This window comes from Trachemys scripta, chromosome 1, assembly GCF_013100865.1.
Source record: "Trachemys scripta elegans isolate TJP31775 chromosome 1, CAS_Tse_1.0, whole genome shotgun sequence".
Taxonomy (NCBI): domain Eukaryota; kingdom Metazoa; phylum Chordata; order Testudines; family Emydidae; genus Trachemys; species Trachemys scripta.
The window spans coordinates 158,158,871-158,174,855 of record NC_048298.1 but is presented as its reverse complement, the minus strand read 5'-3'; the positions used below and the strand labels follow the sequence as shown (position 1 = coordinate 158,174,855).

General features: G+C 42.7%; 1 protein-coding gene across 13 annotated transcripts in view; it reads right to left on the bottom strand.

Annotated features, from left to right (window-relative positions):
- Positions 1 to 15,985, bottom strand: part of PHLDB2 (pleckstrin homology like domain family B member 2) — a 102,019-nt gene that overhangs the window by 39,501 nt on the left and 46,533 nt on the right. For 10 of the 13 annotated variants that reach the window (XM_034790898.1, XM_034790927.1, XM_034790918.1 and 7 more), the window contains exon 7: positions 1,265 to 1,393. The exons of the other annotated variants lie outside the window; for them this stretch is intronic. In XM_034790898.1, the coding sequence (XP_034646789.1) occupies positions 1,265 to 1,393 (129 nt within the window). The remainder of the gene's footprint in view (positions 1 to 1,264; positions 1,394 to 15,985) is intronic. 13 annotated transcript variants of the gene reach the window in all.

Sequence of the window (15,985 nt, the reverse complement as noted above, 5' to 3'; positions counted from 1 at the left end):
GAGAAAACTGTTTTCTGCACAGATGAGCTTTACCCTAATGGCAGAAAGTCCCATTGTCCCAGAGGAGCACAGTTGTTGACCACAGTCTTCATCCCAGAGCCTCAGTTGATGTTTTAGATATGCTGGGCCCAGGCCATGGAACTCCTTGAAGGTAAGGACTGAAACCTTGACTCTGATTTGATAGTCTATGGGAAGACAGTGTTGAGAGCAATAGACAGGTTTGATGTGCTTGCGGTAGCCAATGCTGTTGAGGAAACATGCTGCAGCAATTTGTTCAAGTTAGAGTTTCGTAAGTGCTGAAAACTTAAAAGCCCAGGTATATCACATTGCTGTGGTCCAGCTAAGAGTAAACAACTGAGGCCAAGTCAGCATCCACCAGGATGGGGATGGGGCTGAGTCTCCTAGCCCATCAAAGACGATAGAAGGACAGTAGTGCACTAACAGCACATTGGTTCATATTGTCTCACTAACCCTTTCAACAACCACGTGTGCCAACTGAATAGAAGACGAAGAAAAACAATTTCCAAATGCTAGCCTCAGAGATCTCGGAGAGAAAAGAACCCCACAATGCCGTTTTTACAGTCTTTTTGGTACCTAACTATACTTAGACTGTACTTTAACTTTGTTATGTTACAGGCTATAAAGTCAAGTTGGACTGTATAAGTATTGAATAAAATGCAAGTGTGCCACTGCAAAGAATGAAAGAGTAACTCAGTTATGTAAATCAATTGTGCAGACACAACCTCAGGAATGACATTTGCAATGCATGATTCAGATTAAAAATTAAATTATGTATTGAAGAAAATAAGTATGCACAGCAACACACAGAGACCAATTTACAGTGTGGCAAAAAAGCAACAGATAATTGTGTCAAATAGCAAGGAGTGTTAAGTTTATCCTAATTACTGAAACCAAGTATTTGTCTCTGCGTGTTCAGTTACAGGGTGATGCTCTAATGTCCATCTAAATATCACAATTCTTATCAGCTTTCACATCAGCCAACAGGCGCAGGCTGTTAATTATATGTGACTGGTTTACAGCTTTTAAAATAGTACAAAAAAAAATTTAATCCACTGATTTGCATTCTACTCAATTGTCACCATGCAACGTATTAATTAAGAATGCACTGAAACAAATACTTAACCCTTACAACTAAGCTGCAAAAAGTTTGCAGATGCTTCCTTGCATATATGAGATAGAATATATTACAATTAATTTAGCAATAAAAAAAAAAGTTTGTGCAATCTTGAAACTTGCTACTGACCCTCTTCAGCTGCTGCTGTAACTGTTCCCTCATGGATTCAGGGCAATTATCAAGCTGGGTCTTCTGTTCGGAGTAAAGCTCCTGAAGCCTCTCTAGTTTTTCCCTTTCAGCATCAAGCTTTATTTTTTCCTAAAGTTTGAACCAGAAAATAAAGAACAGAATTACCTTCAAACCCAAGCAGTTGTTAGCAATTATGATAATTAATGAACTCTAAAAGCCTAAGCATGTAGTTCAAAGGCAGATATTCACTGTTAGTAGAAATTGCAATGATAGGGTGTAAAGTTGACATAAAACAAAAATTAATCATTGCAGTGGAGTAATTAATTCTCTTCCTAGTCCTTGTTCTTTGTGCATAGGAGTTACATTCCTCCCGCTCCCATGCTCAAAAGGCATTGGCTAGCCTGGTTCCATCTTTCAAATCTAATCTAAATCTTTCTTATCTAGTAAAAAATGGTTAAGGAAGCAGCAGGCATGTTAGTCTGATAATGATAGAGTGAAGTGAAAAAAGTAGTTTTTGCAAAGAGCAGGGTGAAATATACTCTGGTTGTACAGGGAAACTGAAACTCTCAAGATGAGTAAACTACCTGTCTACTTCCTGAGCACAGATTAACAAGCAGTAAAATGATGAAATGAGGCAGATTACGGTGAAGTAGTATGTTTGGGACAGGAAATTCTGTTTGAGTATCTAAAACATATTGAACTTGTTCAGTTAATCCCGTAGGGAACTGTTTCCTGTTCTCTAGGCTGCTTTACATACTCCTCACTGAAAACTCCAGCCGTGTCCCTAAATAGATGTTCTTTTCGTCTCTCCAGAGCTACATGAAATTCTTGAATGTAACTTTCTCACTTCAGCACTGGCAAACATATTTGGGAACATTCCCCTAAACATTCTTGTAACGTGTCTGGAAGGAACAGTATGCCTGACATGCCATCGAAAGCTGCTGCCAGACATGTACAATTCCAGAAACCTTGAAATAAGGGGTAAATAAGTCTCTAACAGAGGATACCATCAAGAACCAGCTTCACCTATGAAGACAGCCAGGCTTTCTTAACACAATTTTTAGTCAGCTGCTGCTCACAGACTCACTCCAATATTGTTTAATCCCTGCTTCTTCTCCTCCTCTTTGAGCTACACACGGGCTTCTCATTTCGCAACAGACCTCCATGTCGTCTTGATATTTTAGGTGCCTTAAATGTTCCAGCAGCCTCTTTCTTTGAACCTTCCAAGGACAGCTGAATTCTGGACAGCTACAATACCCACTCATTTGTTCTCTTCTCTATCTTCTCTTTATCTCTCTTCTGAAAACGAGTGCCTCTTTTCAGCAGCTCCTCACACTCAGATTTTGCGGTCACTGTATATGATTTGTACACCTTGAATAGACACTTCTCTCACCATACAAGATCTTCTGTTTCACGAACTCTGAATGCTCTTTCATATTCTCTTCATTATTACTGAAACCGTCCTCAAACCTTCATAGTACCATGGAGATGAGGAAGCAAAATGATTTTGTTTGTTTAATCTCCTTATATTCTCCTCTCCTCTAAAACGGGGGTAATATCACTTTCTCAGAGTACAGCACCTTGTTAGGTTTTTTTAAATGTTTACAATCAGGTCTCATGTGAATTGAAATGCTCGTTTTAGTCATTTTTCAGGCCATGCTATCAGGCCACAGAATTGCCCAGAACAATGGACAATTTTCACAAACTCAATAAAAACCTAGAGACTGAACCATCATATTCAGTCATCTGGACTCCACGCCCTCACCTCTATTCTCAGACAACATAAGCAGCGCTCACGGACAAGTATGGAGCAGTCCCGACTTGACTGAGATCACACAATGAGATAGCAACATATAGTTGAGAGTAGAACCCGGGAGACATAACTCCTAGAGCTCAATGCCTCATCTATTTATTGTCAACTGTTCTGAGATCAAACTCATTCCACACAGGCCACCAAATAGTCATCAAATTACTGCTTTGTCACTACTAGCCCAGAATGCGGCAGACAGAGTATCTGTCAGGATTTTGACAAGGATAATTGGGACCGAGGTCAGCGCAGGGTCAAACCTGAGGCTGAGAGTAGCAGTGGAGTTTGTAGTCAAGTTCCAGGCTGCGGTTGATATCAAGGAGCAGAGTCCAAATCAGGTTTCAGGGTCTGGGTCAAGAAGCGAGGTCCAAATCAAGCTGAGGTTGAAGCCAGGAGTTCAAGAACTGGGAGCAGGAATGGTCATGACAGCAACAGGAGATCACGGCTGTTGCCCAGACACTTCCTGGAATGCCTCGTGGGCTTATATAGGGCAGGGAGCCAATCAGGAGCCATGAAGCTGCTGCCTGTCAGACCCCTTGAGGCAGAACTTCCCATGGTCTGTATCCATGGGATACAGCGTGTTGTGGCTTGTGGAGTGTGAGCTGGTTATAGCTGCTGCTGGGTAGCAGCATGGTGGTGTTAGCTACAGAGGCCTGGGTTTGAGACCTAGGCCTTGCAGTCGCTCACATCCTGAGTCAACCCTTCCCCCAGCATAAAAGGGAATCTAAATATTTCATAAATCAATACCCAGGTCTTCACAACCCTAGCTGTCAGTTTCACATTAGTCCTAGACACCATCAGATTGCTATGTGGGTGGGATCTGGAAGAGCAGAGCAATCAACAGCAACAAGAACTATTGCAACCTCGAGCATAGTTTCATTACTCCAATAATAGCTTCCTGGAGATCCAGGCAACCTAACAATCACACTAACTCATGCAATAATAGGCAAGTCAATCTAAGTGTGAACAGCTAACATCAGCAAATATATAACTCACTGAGGACCATGCCAGAAATATTATTACTTCCACCAATAAACCAGTAAGATAGTCCTTGAAGACGGAAAGTAAATGATACCCATCTCTTCTATTTATAACTCAGGAAGTTCTAACATCCCAGCAGACTGGCTCACTTGTGCAATCATAGCAGGAAATGTCACGTTGAGAATTTAGAGGCATTATATGTTTTGCATTTGGTAAATTCCACCAGCACTACTGACTTTGCATTGGTTTAGTTTACACGTTGATAATCTGATAAAGAAGTGAACCGAATAATAAGTTATCTGCACTTCAATAGTATCTTCCTCCTAAGATCTGAAAGAGCTTTATAACCATTGGTTAAACCTAATGGCTCTGTGAAGTAGGTACTACTGTCCCAGACACTACAGACCGCAGAATGTGGTGCAGACTGTTTAAGTGAACTGTCCAATGTTACAGTCAGTGACATAGCTGTCACTAGAACCCATATGTTCTGGCTCCCTGTGCGGCTCTTTAACCACATAAACATCCTGACTCTAAAGGATTTCTGCGATTTTAAGAGAAGGTTTGGAAAACTTGTAGGAGAAAGATACAATTTAAAATGGCATTGACCTAGCTAATAAATGTTCTACTGTTATTTTATACACTGTGGTACTCCTCCCTCCCTCTCTGTGCTCTCCTCCAAAAAATGTATTACAAAGCAAAGTTATAAATGTGAGTTAAAGCTAGCTTCAACAACAGGGAGAGCCACAAAGTCAACTTCTGTCTGTTAAACACCTTCCCTGCAATTCCAACTGCTTTCCAAACTCCAGTCTTCATTCCATAACAAAATTAGATTCAGATGAGTTACCCTTTAATCAACACCTATTTTTGCAGGAGAAAAGGAAAACCCAGGAATGAGACATGTTGCCCTGCCATATTTTCTACTTTGGACCATATTCCACCTTCAGATACAGGTGCTCATCGCCCACTGAATCTAACTGCAGATACATGTAAGTATCTGGGGGGGGGGGGGAGGAAGAGGGGAATTTGGGGCATTTAGAAGCACCCTTGAAACAGATAATTTTGCCCAGTAACCAATTATGGGATACATAGGTGGTATATTTATTACTTTGAAATATGAAGCAACCTTGATAATTAAATCTAAAGTATTTGTGATTTGGACACTTATTTACTGGTCTTGTACCTCATTCAACACAACCTTTCTTAGAAAACTGACCAAAAGAAACACCAACATCTGTATGCAAGCTATTACATTTTCTCTTTAAATTCAAGATTTAAGAGGACATTGCAATAAGGTTAGTAAGCAAGAACTTCAACCACCAGCTTTATTTTGGATGACCACGGCATGACACATTCTGTGCATGATGGCTTTGTTCAAGTGAACCAGCAAAGTATTAATAGCACAAACAAAAAAGTGTGCTTGAATACAGGATCCTTAAATAAAAGCTAAATAGGAACTGTACAATATGACTGGCAATGAAAAATTAACCCAGCATTGTGGGTTTGTTAGGAATTGGTCATTTAGGATTGCAGCCTGGATTTTGACATAGTATAGTCTTCTGTTTTGATGATATTAGTGGGGGAAGGGTTTGATCAGTTGTCTTCCTCGTACCTCGTAGTTGGGAGGACAGGAGAAGGACAAGCTGGGGAGAAACTTTAAAAAATAATTAGTGGAAACTATAAAAAAAATTGCTCAAGGTCATTGTGAAAGGGACTGCATGGCTGGGGTACAAAGATCTGACTCTGCTGCCTTAAAAAAAAAAAAGCCAAGAAATTTTTATTTGACATGAGAAACATGACAAAGAAGAAAGAGCAAACAGGCAATTCTACACGCAATAATAAACGTTCACCAAAGATCCAACACAGAGTCAAGTCTCTTACTTCAATTACTCCAATTTGAAATACCTCAGGTTCTGCATCAGTCAGGAATCCAAACCCACATCCGTTTAACAGTGTTCTAAGATAGAAGACTTTATATGAGGATGTCATTCCCATCATGCTTATTACTCTTTCAAATAGACTAGACTATTGAATCACCAGTACTTCCCTAACAAATTCTTCTAGAGCTTTCCGAAAAGCAAGCAAGGACCTAAACGGGTCTTCATTCTGAATAACATCTCCACACACTCCAGTGGTTTCCACGTATGGCCAGACAACCGTAACCACATTCCAGAAAAGCCCCCCTAAGCCTACAGTCAGATAGAAAGATGACATAAGAACTGGCCAGCAAGCAAAGGAGGAGAAAGAACATCTCTTTAGAAAATCAGTGGCTGGCCTGTGTGAGCTGATTCTGGTTCATGGAGCTCAGCTTAAGAGGCTGTTTAATTGCAGTGTAGACATTCCAGCTTGGGCGGTAGCCTGGGTTCTAGGTCCCTGAGAGGTGGGAGGGTCCCAGAACTCGGGCTGCAGCCTGAGCCTGAACGTCTACACTGCAATTAAACAGCCCCTTCGCCCAAGCCCCTTAGCTAGAGTCACCTGGCACGGGCCAGCCATGGGTTTTTAACTGCTGTGTAGACATACCCATTGGTGCCAACTGGCAAAGGGTTCACTGTTCTTTAAAAGCAACTCCTGTCTTAGACCTGACAAACTCACTATACCTAATACCCATTTTCATGGTATTTACCCATAATAAAGAGTAGCATTATGAGGTCTCCCTTGAAAACTTGTAATTTAGTGCTATTCATAATTATTGAGAGCGGTGTGTATGGGTAATATTTAAGAAATACTGTAACTATAATGAAAACTATAACCGTATAGCAGGGGTGGGCAAACTACGCGTTTTAAGCCAGCCCGCAAGCTCCTGCTGGGGCGTGGGATCTGGAGCTTCCACCGCTCCGGCGCTCCAGCCAGGGCTGGGGTGGGGGGTGCACCACGCAGCTCCCAGAAGCCGCGGCATGGCCCCGCTCCAGCTCCTATGTGCTCCAATGGCCCCCTCCAGAGCGCCAATGGGAGCTGCAGGGGCGGTGCCTGTGGATGGGACAGCATGCAGAGCCGCCTGGCCATGCCTCCGCATAGGAGCCGGAGAAGGGACATGCCACTGCTTCTGGAAGATGCCACCTGGAGCCTGCACCCCTGAGCCTCTCCCCACGCCCCAATTTTGTGAGCATTCATGCCCCTCCATACAATTTCTATTCCCCAATGTGGCCCTCAGGCCAAAAAGTTTGCTCACTCCTGACTTATAGCCTTGGAGCGAAAGTGAGTCACCAGAGAATCATATGTTCAGTAATGGCCTGTTCAAGCAGGAGGGAGCTATCAACCCTCCCTGGCTAGCTGAATATGTAATGTATTGCACAATTGCAACAACTCAGAAAAAGCAATGGAAACCATCAAAGATACACTATAAACATGGCTCTATCAAATTCATGGTCCATTTTCATAAATGTCATGGTCACAGCATTTTTTAAATCTTGAATTTCACAGTTTCACATAACTAAATCTTAAATTTCACAGTGCTTTACAAAACATGAATACATATTTAAATATAGCAAAATATAAACATGTAAAGCCCATGACGACACCCAAAAAGTGACAACAACCCCATAGCATGCCACCCTTACTTCCATGCTGCTGCTGGCAGCAGTGCTGTCTTCAGAGCTAGGCAGCGGGAGAATGGTGGCTGCTGGCCAGGCACCCAGTGCCAGCAGCAGGACAGGAATAAGCGTGGCAATACCATACCATGACACTCTTTTCTTCTGCACTGCTGCTGACGACGGTGCTGCTTTCAGAGTTGGGCGCCTGGCCAGCAGCTGCCGCTGTCCAGCTGCCCAGCTCTGAAGGCAGTGAAGAAGTACAGTGGCAATATCACAACCCCCCCTACAATAGCCTTGCAATCCCCTTTTGGGTTGGGACCCCAGTTTGAGAAATGCTGCTATAGGATAAAAGTACACAAAAGACCAGATTTCACAGTCTGTGACATGTTTTTCATGGCTGTGAATTTGGTGGGGCCCTAACTATAAACATCAAAACCACTTGGGAGTTAAAAGGAACAATATGACAGCGAGGGAACCGCCCTGGCTAAGATTAAAGACAAAAGATTGATTCACTGTATCACAGTCCAGAGAAGACACTTGGCACCCATTCACTGAGAAGGTACGTCAGTGTGTAGGGGTAGTTTATGAAAGATGAGGTCCTAGTTCCTTGGGGCAGCAAATGCTGCAAAAGACTGAACTTTGGGGTGAGAATTGACTCTATTAGATAAAGAAGGTAACTATTAATAAAGTGTAGGCCTTAGTTCATGTTTTATTATTTTGTTTTATATGCAACCATTTGTTTCCATCACTTTCACTTGTTTCTATTTGGGTCTCTATTCTTTGTTAAAGAAATTTCTTTTTGTTTTACTATAACTGAACTCAAGTGCTGTGTGTGATTCAGGAGTGGTGGGCTAAGATAAAACTGGCAAACCAGGGTACACTCTTCCTTTGGGAATGGAGGATCTGGGATTTCTCCAGGGGCTGGATACTACAGGGGGACACTTTGAAGGGACTCTGGGGCTGAGGTGCATCTATTGTCAACCAGCAGGACTAGTCCCAAAGAAGAGTGCTTGAGTGACTGACAGGCTGGTTGTGTTAGGGATCTGACACCAGGTGGCACAGGCAAGCCTCCCTCATGCAGAAGGAGGGTGTCACCAAGGTGACTGACAGCCTCGGGTGCCCCGAGAAGTGTCACATCACTATATAGACATGTATATCCTCCCAAGGGGAATCTCACTTTGTTCACAAAATAAAATTCTTAGTGGCATTGCGTTCTGACTATTTCAGTGGAAGGAAGACGCTTTGCTTTTAGTGACTTGCTATCAGTAGAGCTATAACATCTGTAGGGAATTTGTCAGGATATATTCCACCCCCCAAAAGTCAGCCTTAATCCTCCAACTAGACAGCAGGTGGGGAACACACCCCTTGATGGTCAGACAGTAAAGGAGGCTAATGGAAGAACCGTGAGACAGGGCTGAATGTCACCCTTTCTAGTGTTTCTAACATATTGCCAGTTTCCCAAAATTGAAAGCACTTGCAAGTTGTGGCTGGATTTCATAAAACAAAGAGGGCTGCTTGACATTCTAAGAACAAAAAAACAAGGATGGAATGAAGCAGACATACTGTTTGCTCTTCCCTCTGTACTTTCCCCTGTTTCTTTAGGGCCTGTTTCCCACACCCTTTTGTCTTAGGAGAGAAGCACAGTTGTGGATGAAAGCTGGCATAATTTAATTACTAATGGTAAAGTTAAGGTTATCACTGAGTGGTGGGAAATGATAGGTGCCTGCCAGACATGGGGAAAGGAACATGATACAAAAGGGAAAGTCATTTCCTTTTCTTTTCCCAATACTTCTCGTGGTGGAACAAGGGCATGCTGTTTCTCATGCATACCATAACAGATGACATACATTAGGACATATCGTAGGAGGAGCTCACTCATCTGAATCAGGAGCTTTCTATCAAATGCTGCAAGCATAAAACAACTACAAAGCTAAAGTAGGGTTACCATACGTCCTCTTTTTCCCGGACATGTCCGGCTTTTCGGCACTCAAACCCCCGACCGGGGGGAATTGCCAAAAAGCCTAACATGTACGGGAAAATGACGGCCAGGCACTTCCCCTCCCGCGGCGGCTCTACTCCTCCCCTGACTCTTCGGCTCTGTTTAAGAGCCGGGCTGCTCGAGCGCTACCGGCTTTGGGCAGCCCTTTCCGCGTGGCTGGGAGTGGGAGGGAGGAGGGGGCGGAGTTAGGGCGGGGAAGGGGCAGAGTTGGGGCGGGGCTGGGGTGGGGAAATGGGCGGGGCCAGGGCCCGTGGAGGGTCCTCTTTTTTTATTTGTTAGATATGGTAACCCTAAGCTAAAGCAATTCTGTATTAGACTAAACAATACTGCTGCTTTAAGTACAGCCCCACACTAGCAGACATCAACTTTAAAAAAAAAAAACATCGTTTTTTTCCAGTTTGTCAGCATTTTAATATTCAGTACACCTTAAGAACTTCATATCTTCCAAATACTGTTCAATTTTCAACTAATTTAGTCTAAAATATCCTTAAAGTATTATCCCCATTTCACACACGGAGAAACAGAAAGACGTTGCAACTTGTTGACAGACACACAGCAAGGCAATGGAGAACTGGGATTCCTAAACTCAAACTCTGAGCATGCTTCCTTGTTAATTAAAAAAAATCTCTCTTTCTAGAAAACAACACCTTCAATAGCACTACCAGAACAGAAAAAGTAACAGTCTTCCCAGCTAACCCCAATATCCTCAGCAGCACAAAATGCTTTAAATAAGAAAACTTCAAAATATTGGACAATCTTAATACATACTGGTTGATGACAAGAGGATACAAAAGAACAGGTATCTTTCTAGCAGTACAACCCACTGTTCAATTTACTTTCTTCATAGCTGTCTAGGAATGAACTTGAGGTTTCCAATTATCCATTATCACCTATAATGATCCTTTCCCCCTATCAGTATCCTCATTGTTGCCAGACCCTATTCACAGCCTTTATGGACTTCAGCATATTTGTTACTTTTAGGTGCTAACCAGTAGCCTTGACTTCAATTAAATTTCCCAACTGCTTAAAATTATACATATACTTAAATATCTTGCTAAATTGAGGCCTTAGTAGGGAAGATGTACAAAATTATGGAGTTATTAATCTGTTTGATTCTTTAGGCTTTGCACATTTTCACTGCAGCACAAAAACAATAACCTGAATTTTAGATCCAGGAGATTGGACTCTCACCATTAGAACTACCGATGTGTATTATTTTGTTTCTTGGAGTCCCTTTTAAAAGATTGGCAGACTGGCATCTTTTCCTTGGCTCAGTTTCTGCAATCCTTACAGTACAGATTTGGCTCTGATGAGCCAAGTTTCAAATATCCTGGCATGTGTGAGATGTTCTGTTTTTTGCTCCCAAAATACTTTTACAAAATAAAATGTAAGGCGCGTTATCCTCTGCCAATCACTCCCTGACTTCTGTATGGAATTTGCTCTTGAGGAAACAGGCAGGAAAAACTATGGATGATAAGAGTCATCATTGTAGAATATACATTTCAGCAAGACGTGAGAGGGGTCCTACAGAGGAAGGATAACACTTCATTCCTAAAATTTAGGTTTAAGTCTCTGGGCCACTTATTCCCAGGCAGCAAAGCCTTTCTGCCACAATTTCTATTAATCTGTGCCAAAGTTCACAAGCACTGTCCTTTTGTCATGTCAACCTATTCATTATTTCATTTTCTTTTTCACTAATTTTCATCTCTATTTTTTTCAAATTGCGTTAACTTGGTTATGCGTAAACCAAGTCGATGATGGTATTCAGCTACGTATGACAAAATTTATTTGCACATCTGGATAATTCAACATGGATAAATATAGTTTTATACAACTTTCATAAAGACAAATATCACTCGTGGACTGAGATAGAGTATGGCAAAAGTTCATCTCAAAGTGTAATTCTGAAGAAGCTGTCATTGAAAATTGCGCAATGGAACAGAAATGCTAATTCAGCCTTCGCAATTGTGTCACTACCACAGGGATCGACAACCTTTGGCATGTGGCTTGCCAGGGTAAGCACCCTGGCAGGCTGGGCCAGTTTGTTTACCTGCCAGGTCCGCAGGTTGGGCCGATCGCGGCTCCCGCTGGCTGTGGTTCACCACTAAAGGCCAATGGGGGCTGCGGGAAGCGGCAGCCAGCACATCCCTCAGCCCGCGCCGCTTACCCTGGCGAGCTGGGTACCAAAGGTTGCCAATCCCTGCACTACCACATAAGTAGAATGCAGACATGGTCCTTCCAGTAAATAGCAAGTTAGGGAAGCGGGATGGGGTGGAGGGGAGGCAGGAGCAGGGAATGTTTATTTTTTGTACTTGTACAGTTTGGTTCTATCCAAAGAAGGCAGGTTAAAATCATTTTGTCAAAATCTGTAGTAAAGTTCTTTCCCAGGAAGCATGAAGCTACAACCAAGTATCAAATTGCATTAGTATTGAATTATTTCTGGTACTGCCTCTGCCAAACTAGAGCATATAATCAATAGTTTGCTACTGAAGTTCGAGCAATTCTATAACTGAAGTGTTTAAATGCTAGATTAGGCTTCAGCTGGTTAGGCTTCACAGTGTTTTGTTGTCTTCCCTCCCTGTGAATGATAATAAATATGCACAAAATAGCACTGTCTTTTCAATCACATGAACACTTAGGGTAAAAATGCTTCTCGTTATTACAAGAATGGGAAGATTGCAAACTGTGGTCAAACTGCTTGCTTAATCGACAACCTCTGTGATAGCTTGGAGGCAAAAACGATTTCCAAATATGCAAAAAAGTCACACCTTGCCATGTAAGCTAACATAGTCTAAAATTCCACTGAACACTCAAAGAACCAAGTAGAAATTCTGCTCTGTAGCCTGTTTACCAGAGGCTACCTAATAGCACTACAAAACAATCAGCCAAAACCCCTGTAACTTTCATCTTTGCAGAGTCTTGGCTTTGTTGGCCCATTTACTTTCACCAAGTTCCTACCCATGTTTCAGCAATGGTGCAGCAACAGTGCAATGCACTACTACCAGAAAAGGTTTTCATAGCACGGCATTAAACACACCAGAGTCCTGTCTAGACTAGTGATTTGCACTGGTGTTAGCAGAAGTGCAACCGCAATCTGGGTACATATTTTTCTAACGTAGACCAAGACCTAAAAGTGGATTGGTGTATACCAGATTGCAGCAATGGTGCAGTTGCACCTCTGCTAACACCAGTGCAAATCACATCCTCTCTCTCTCTTAAAAAAACCTTCCTGTGAAAATACCATTACACCAGTGATGAAGAATGGGGGAAATTAGATTTATTTCAGAGTGTTGCATTTTTTGTAAGTTAAAATGCAAGGCACTGATGTCTACAATAATGTTAATGACAAGGGAATGGGTTCTTTTTTCTTTTCTTTTCTTTTTTTCTTTTAGGAGGGGTGAGCAAAGAGCTTTATTTTAAAAATATGACCAATTCAATACTATTTTCTTCCCCCACCCCCCCCCACAAAAAAATGCGAGGGCATATTTGCAAAACTAAGAGAACTGGCTGTTTAACCAATCATGAGAGATTATATTATGCAAGAGTTGTGCCCCATTACCAGGGCCGGCTCTAGGCACCAGCGTCCCAAGCATGTGCTTAAGGCGGCACTTTTCAAGGGGTGGCACTCTGGCTTTGTTTTTTATTATTATTATTTTTTTTTGCTTGAGGCAGCAAAAATCCTGGAGCCGGCCCTGCCCATTGCCATTCAATCCTGTCTTGTATTACAGCAGATTGGAGCCCTATTGTGCCAGACAATGTACAAAAACGCTGTAGGAAACAGTCCTGATTTACAGGTGAGAAACAGGAGAAGAGAGAGATTAAATCCACACACAGCAACTCCACGGCCAAGCCAAGACTCAATCTCTGATTCCCCAGTCTAAGTCCAGAGCCCAAATCACAATGCCATCCTTTCCTCTCTTCTCCCCTGCTCATCTAATTTCAGTCCTGGGTTTCTCCCAGGCCAAGACAGTTCCAGGTCTCTTTCTTTGTCATGGGTGGGTAATGGACATTTTACATTCTGGAGCACTAGCACTACTTGTGCCTCACAAGAAGAGGACTATTGTTGTGGGGGATACCCAAGTAGTCAGAGAGTATCTGTGATGGCCAAATTTCTAACACATATGCTCTGGGAGGCAAAAAAAAAAAAAAAAAAAAGCCATGGAACCTTTAACGATTACAAGGGGTCAACAGATGGCACCAGCAAGCACCAAACTGAGCCCTGACACTATTTGGAGGAGTGGGAGGGGGCATAAGTTTAATACTGCCTCAGAGGAAATATGCTAAATCATCATCACTTTAGGCAGCATCTGGGAGGAGAGTGGGGGCAGAGAAAGGAAAGGATGTTTCCCATCCTACTATAGGATAGGCAAGAACTTGCTTAGCTCATGAGATATTCAGAGAGTGTAATCTTACATAAACAGAACTATTAAACAAGATACTGAAAATTATTTCTTTCAACTAGCTAAAGAATTATATTTATTTGCATTACATGCCCAATCTTTCTTTGTTAACTTTTCCTTCCTCCTTCATAATATTATAGCTATGACTTTATGACATTTTACTTCACAATTTGCATGATGCCATTTTTTTTTTCTTTTTTTAACAAACTTTCTATTTTCTTTAAGCCTCCCAGGCCACTACTGGAGGAGATTTGTATTCTGTCACTTACATTTTTTGTTTTTAATATAAGAAACTTCAGACTTTGGCAAAGCCATGAGTATGAGTACTGAAAGCATTCTGAAAAGATTTTTTTTTAAATCCATTTATAAAGGTACACTCAAGACAAAAGTAATTAAAATATTGTAACTTATATTACTAACACCATCTTACATTGTAAAAAACAAGTATTTTAAATAAATTTACTTTTCAAATAAGAAAAGTCTCTTTAGGCGGCTTGTTTACTTTCTGCTTTGCACTCAGCTGAAAAATTAAACTAGATTTGCCATTTTCGTTTGCTGACTGGCATACACAAGTACAATGCTGCTAAGTTTTGATTCACAGTTCTGTCAAGGAATATTTAAAAGTGCTTCAAAAATGTAAAAACATAGAAAAAATAAGGATTAATTTCTATTTGTCATAAAGTTTGAGATTAAAAGAGAACAAGTATGAGAGAGAGAGAGAGAGAGAGGAAACATCACTCGGACATTGAATTTCTATCTACTTATCCAAATATTTAAGGGGCTCACACCATACAGTCTGAGAATCTCAGCTCCCTGATAGCATCCCTTTAAAGTGAAGCTGTTTGCACAGCCATAACTTATCACCAATTCACATGAAGCCTGGCAAGTGACCAGCTTTAGACTAGTCTTTGGCTAATGAGAAAAATAAAACCTATTAAACTGATTTCATGCTCAAGTTAAAAATGTGACTGAAGAATCTGCAAGTTGAACATTACTGAAAGTTGTAGCAGCACTGATCAGGGCCGGCTCTAACTTTTTTGCCGCTCCAGGCAAAAAAGAAGACCGCCGCCCTGCCGTAACCCCCGCCCCGAGTACCTCGCCGCCCACCCCCCCGCCCACCCCCCCACCCCCCAGCGTCTCGCTGGGCCGCCCAAATCCCCGCCCCCCCCGAACACCAGGCTGGGCCGGCCAAACCCCCGGTGCGCCACACTGGGCCAGCCAAACCCCTGCCCCGAGTGCCGGGCCGAGCTACCCAAACCTCCGAGCGCCGCGCCAGCCAAACCCCTGCCCCCCCCAGCGCCGCACCGCCCAAACCCCCGGAGCTCCACGCCGGCCAAACCCCCACCCCCTCCGGAGCGCCGCGCCGCCCAAACCCCCGAGCCCCGCGCTGGGCCACCGAAGCCCCTGCCCCAGCACCACACCACCGAAACAAACAAAAAAAAAACCCCTCGAGCACTGCCCCGCCGAACAAAAACAAAACCGAAAACACCGCGAGCACCCCCTGCCACCCCAACATTGGCCACCCTTTAAAAGGTGCCGCCCCAAGCACGTGCTTGGTCGGCTGGTGCCTGGAGCCGGCCCTGGCACTGATATATAAAGTGAGTGCAGGCCTGAGGAAGGCAACAGGACTACTCTCAGTGCAGCTTTAGTGAGCATGCAGCTGAAATGTGGAGTTCAGGCTCAATACATGAGAGACAGCAATGATGTGGAAAGAGTTCAGAGAAAATCAACAAAAGTTATTAGGAGCTGTAGGCTTGACTGTGAAGGAAAGTTTACAAGAACTAAAAATGTGTCGTTTGTCTAAGCCACACAAGGGGATGGTGAAAGGTTCAGGGAATAAATGCAATGAAACCTGTTTCAGGCGATCATCCAAGGAAGCCAATCTAAACCCAAAGGAACAGAACACCAATCAAGTGACTAAAGGATGGAGAAGAACTATTTAGAGTAGTTCCAGGGAGACAGTTTTAAACCATGAGTTCTGGGATGAAATTAAGAAAAGAACAGTTA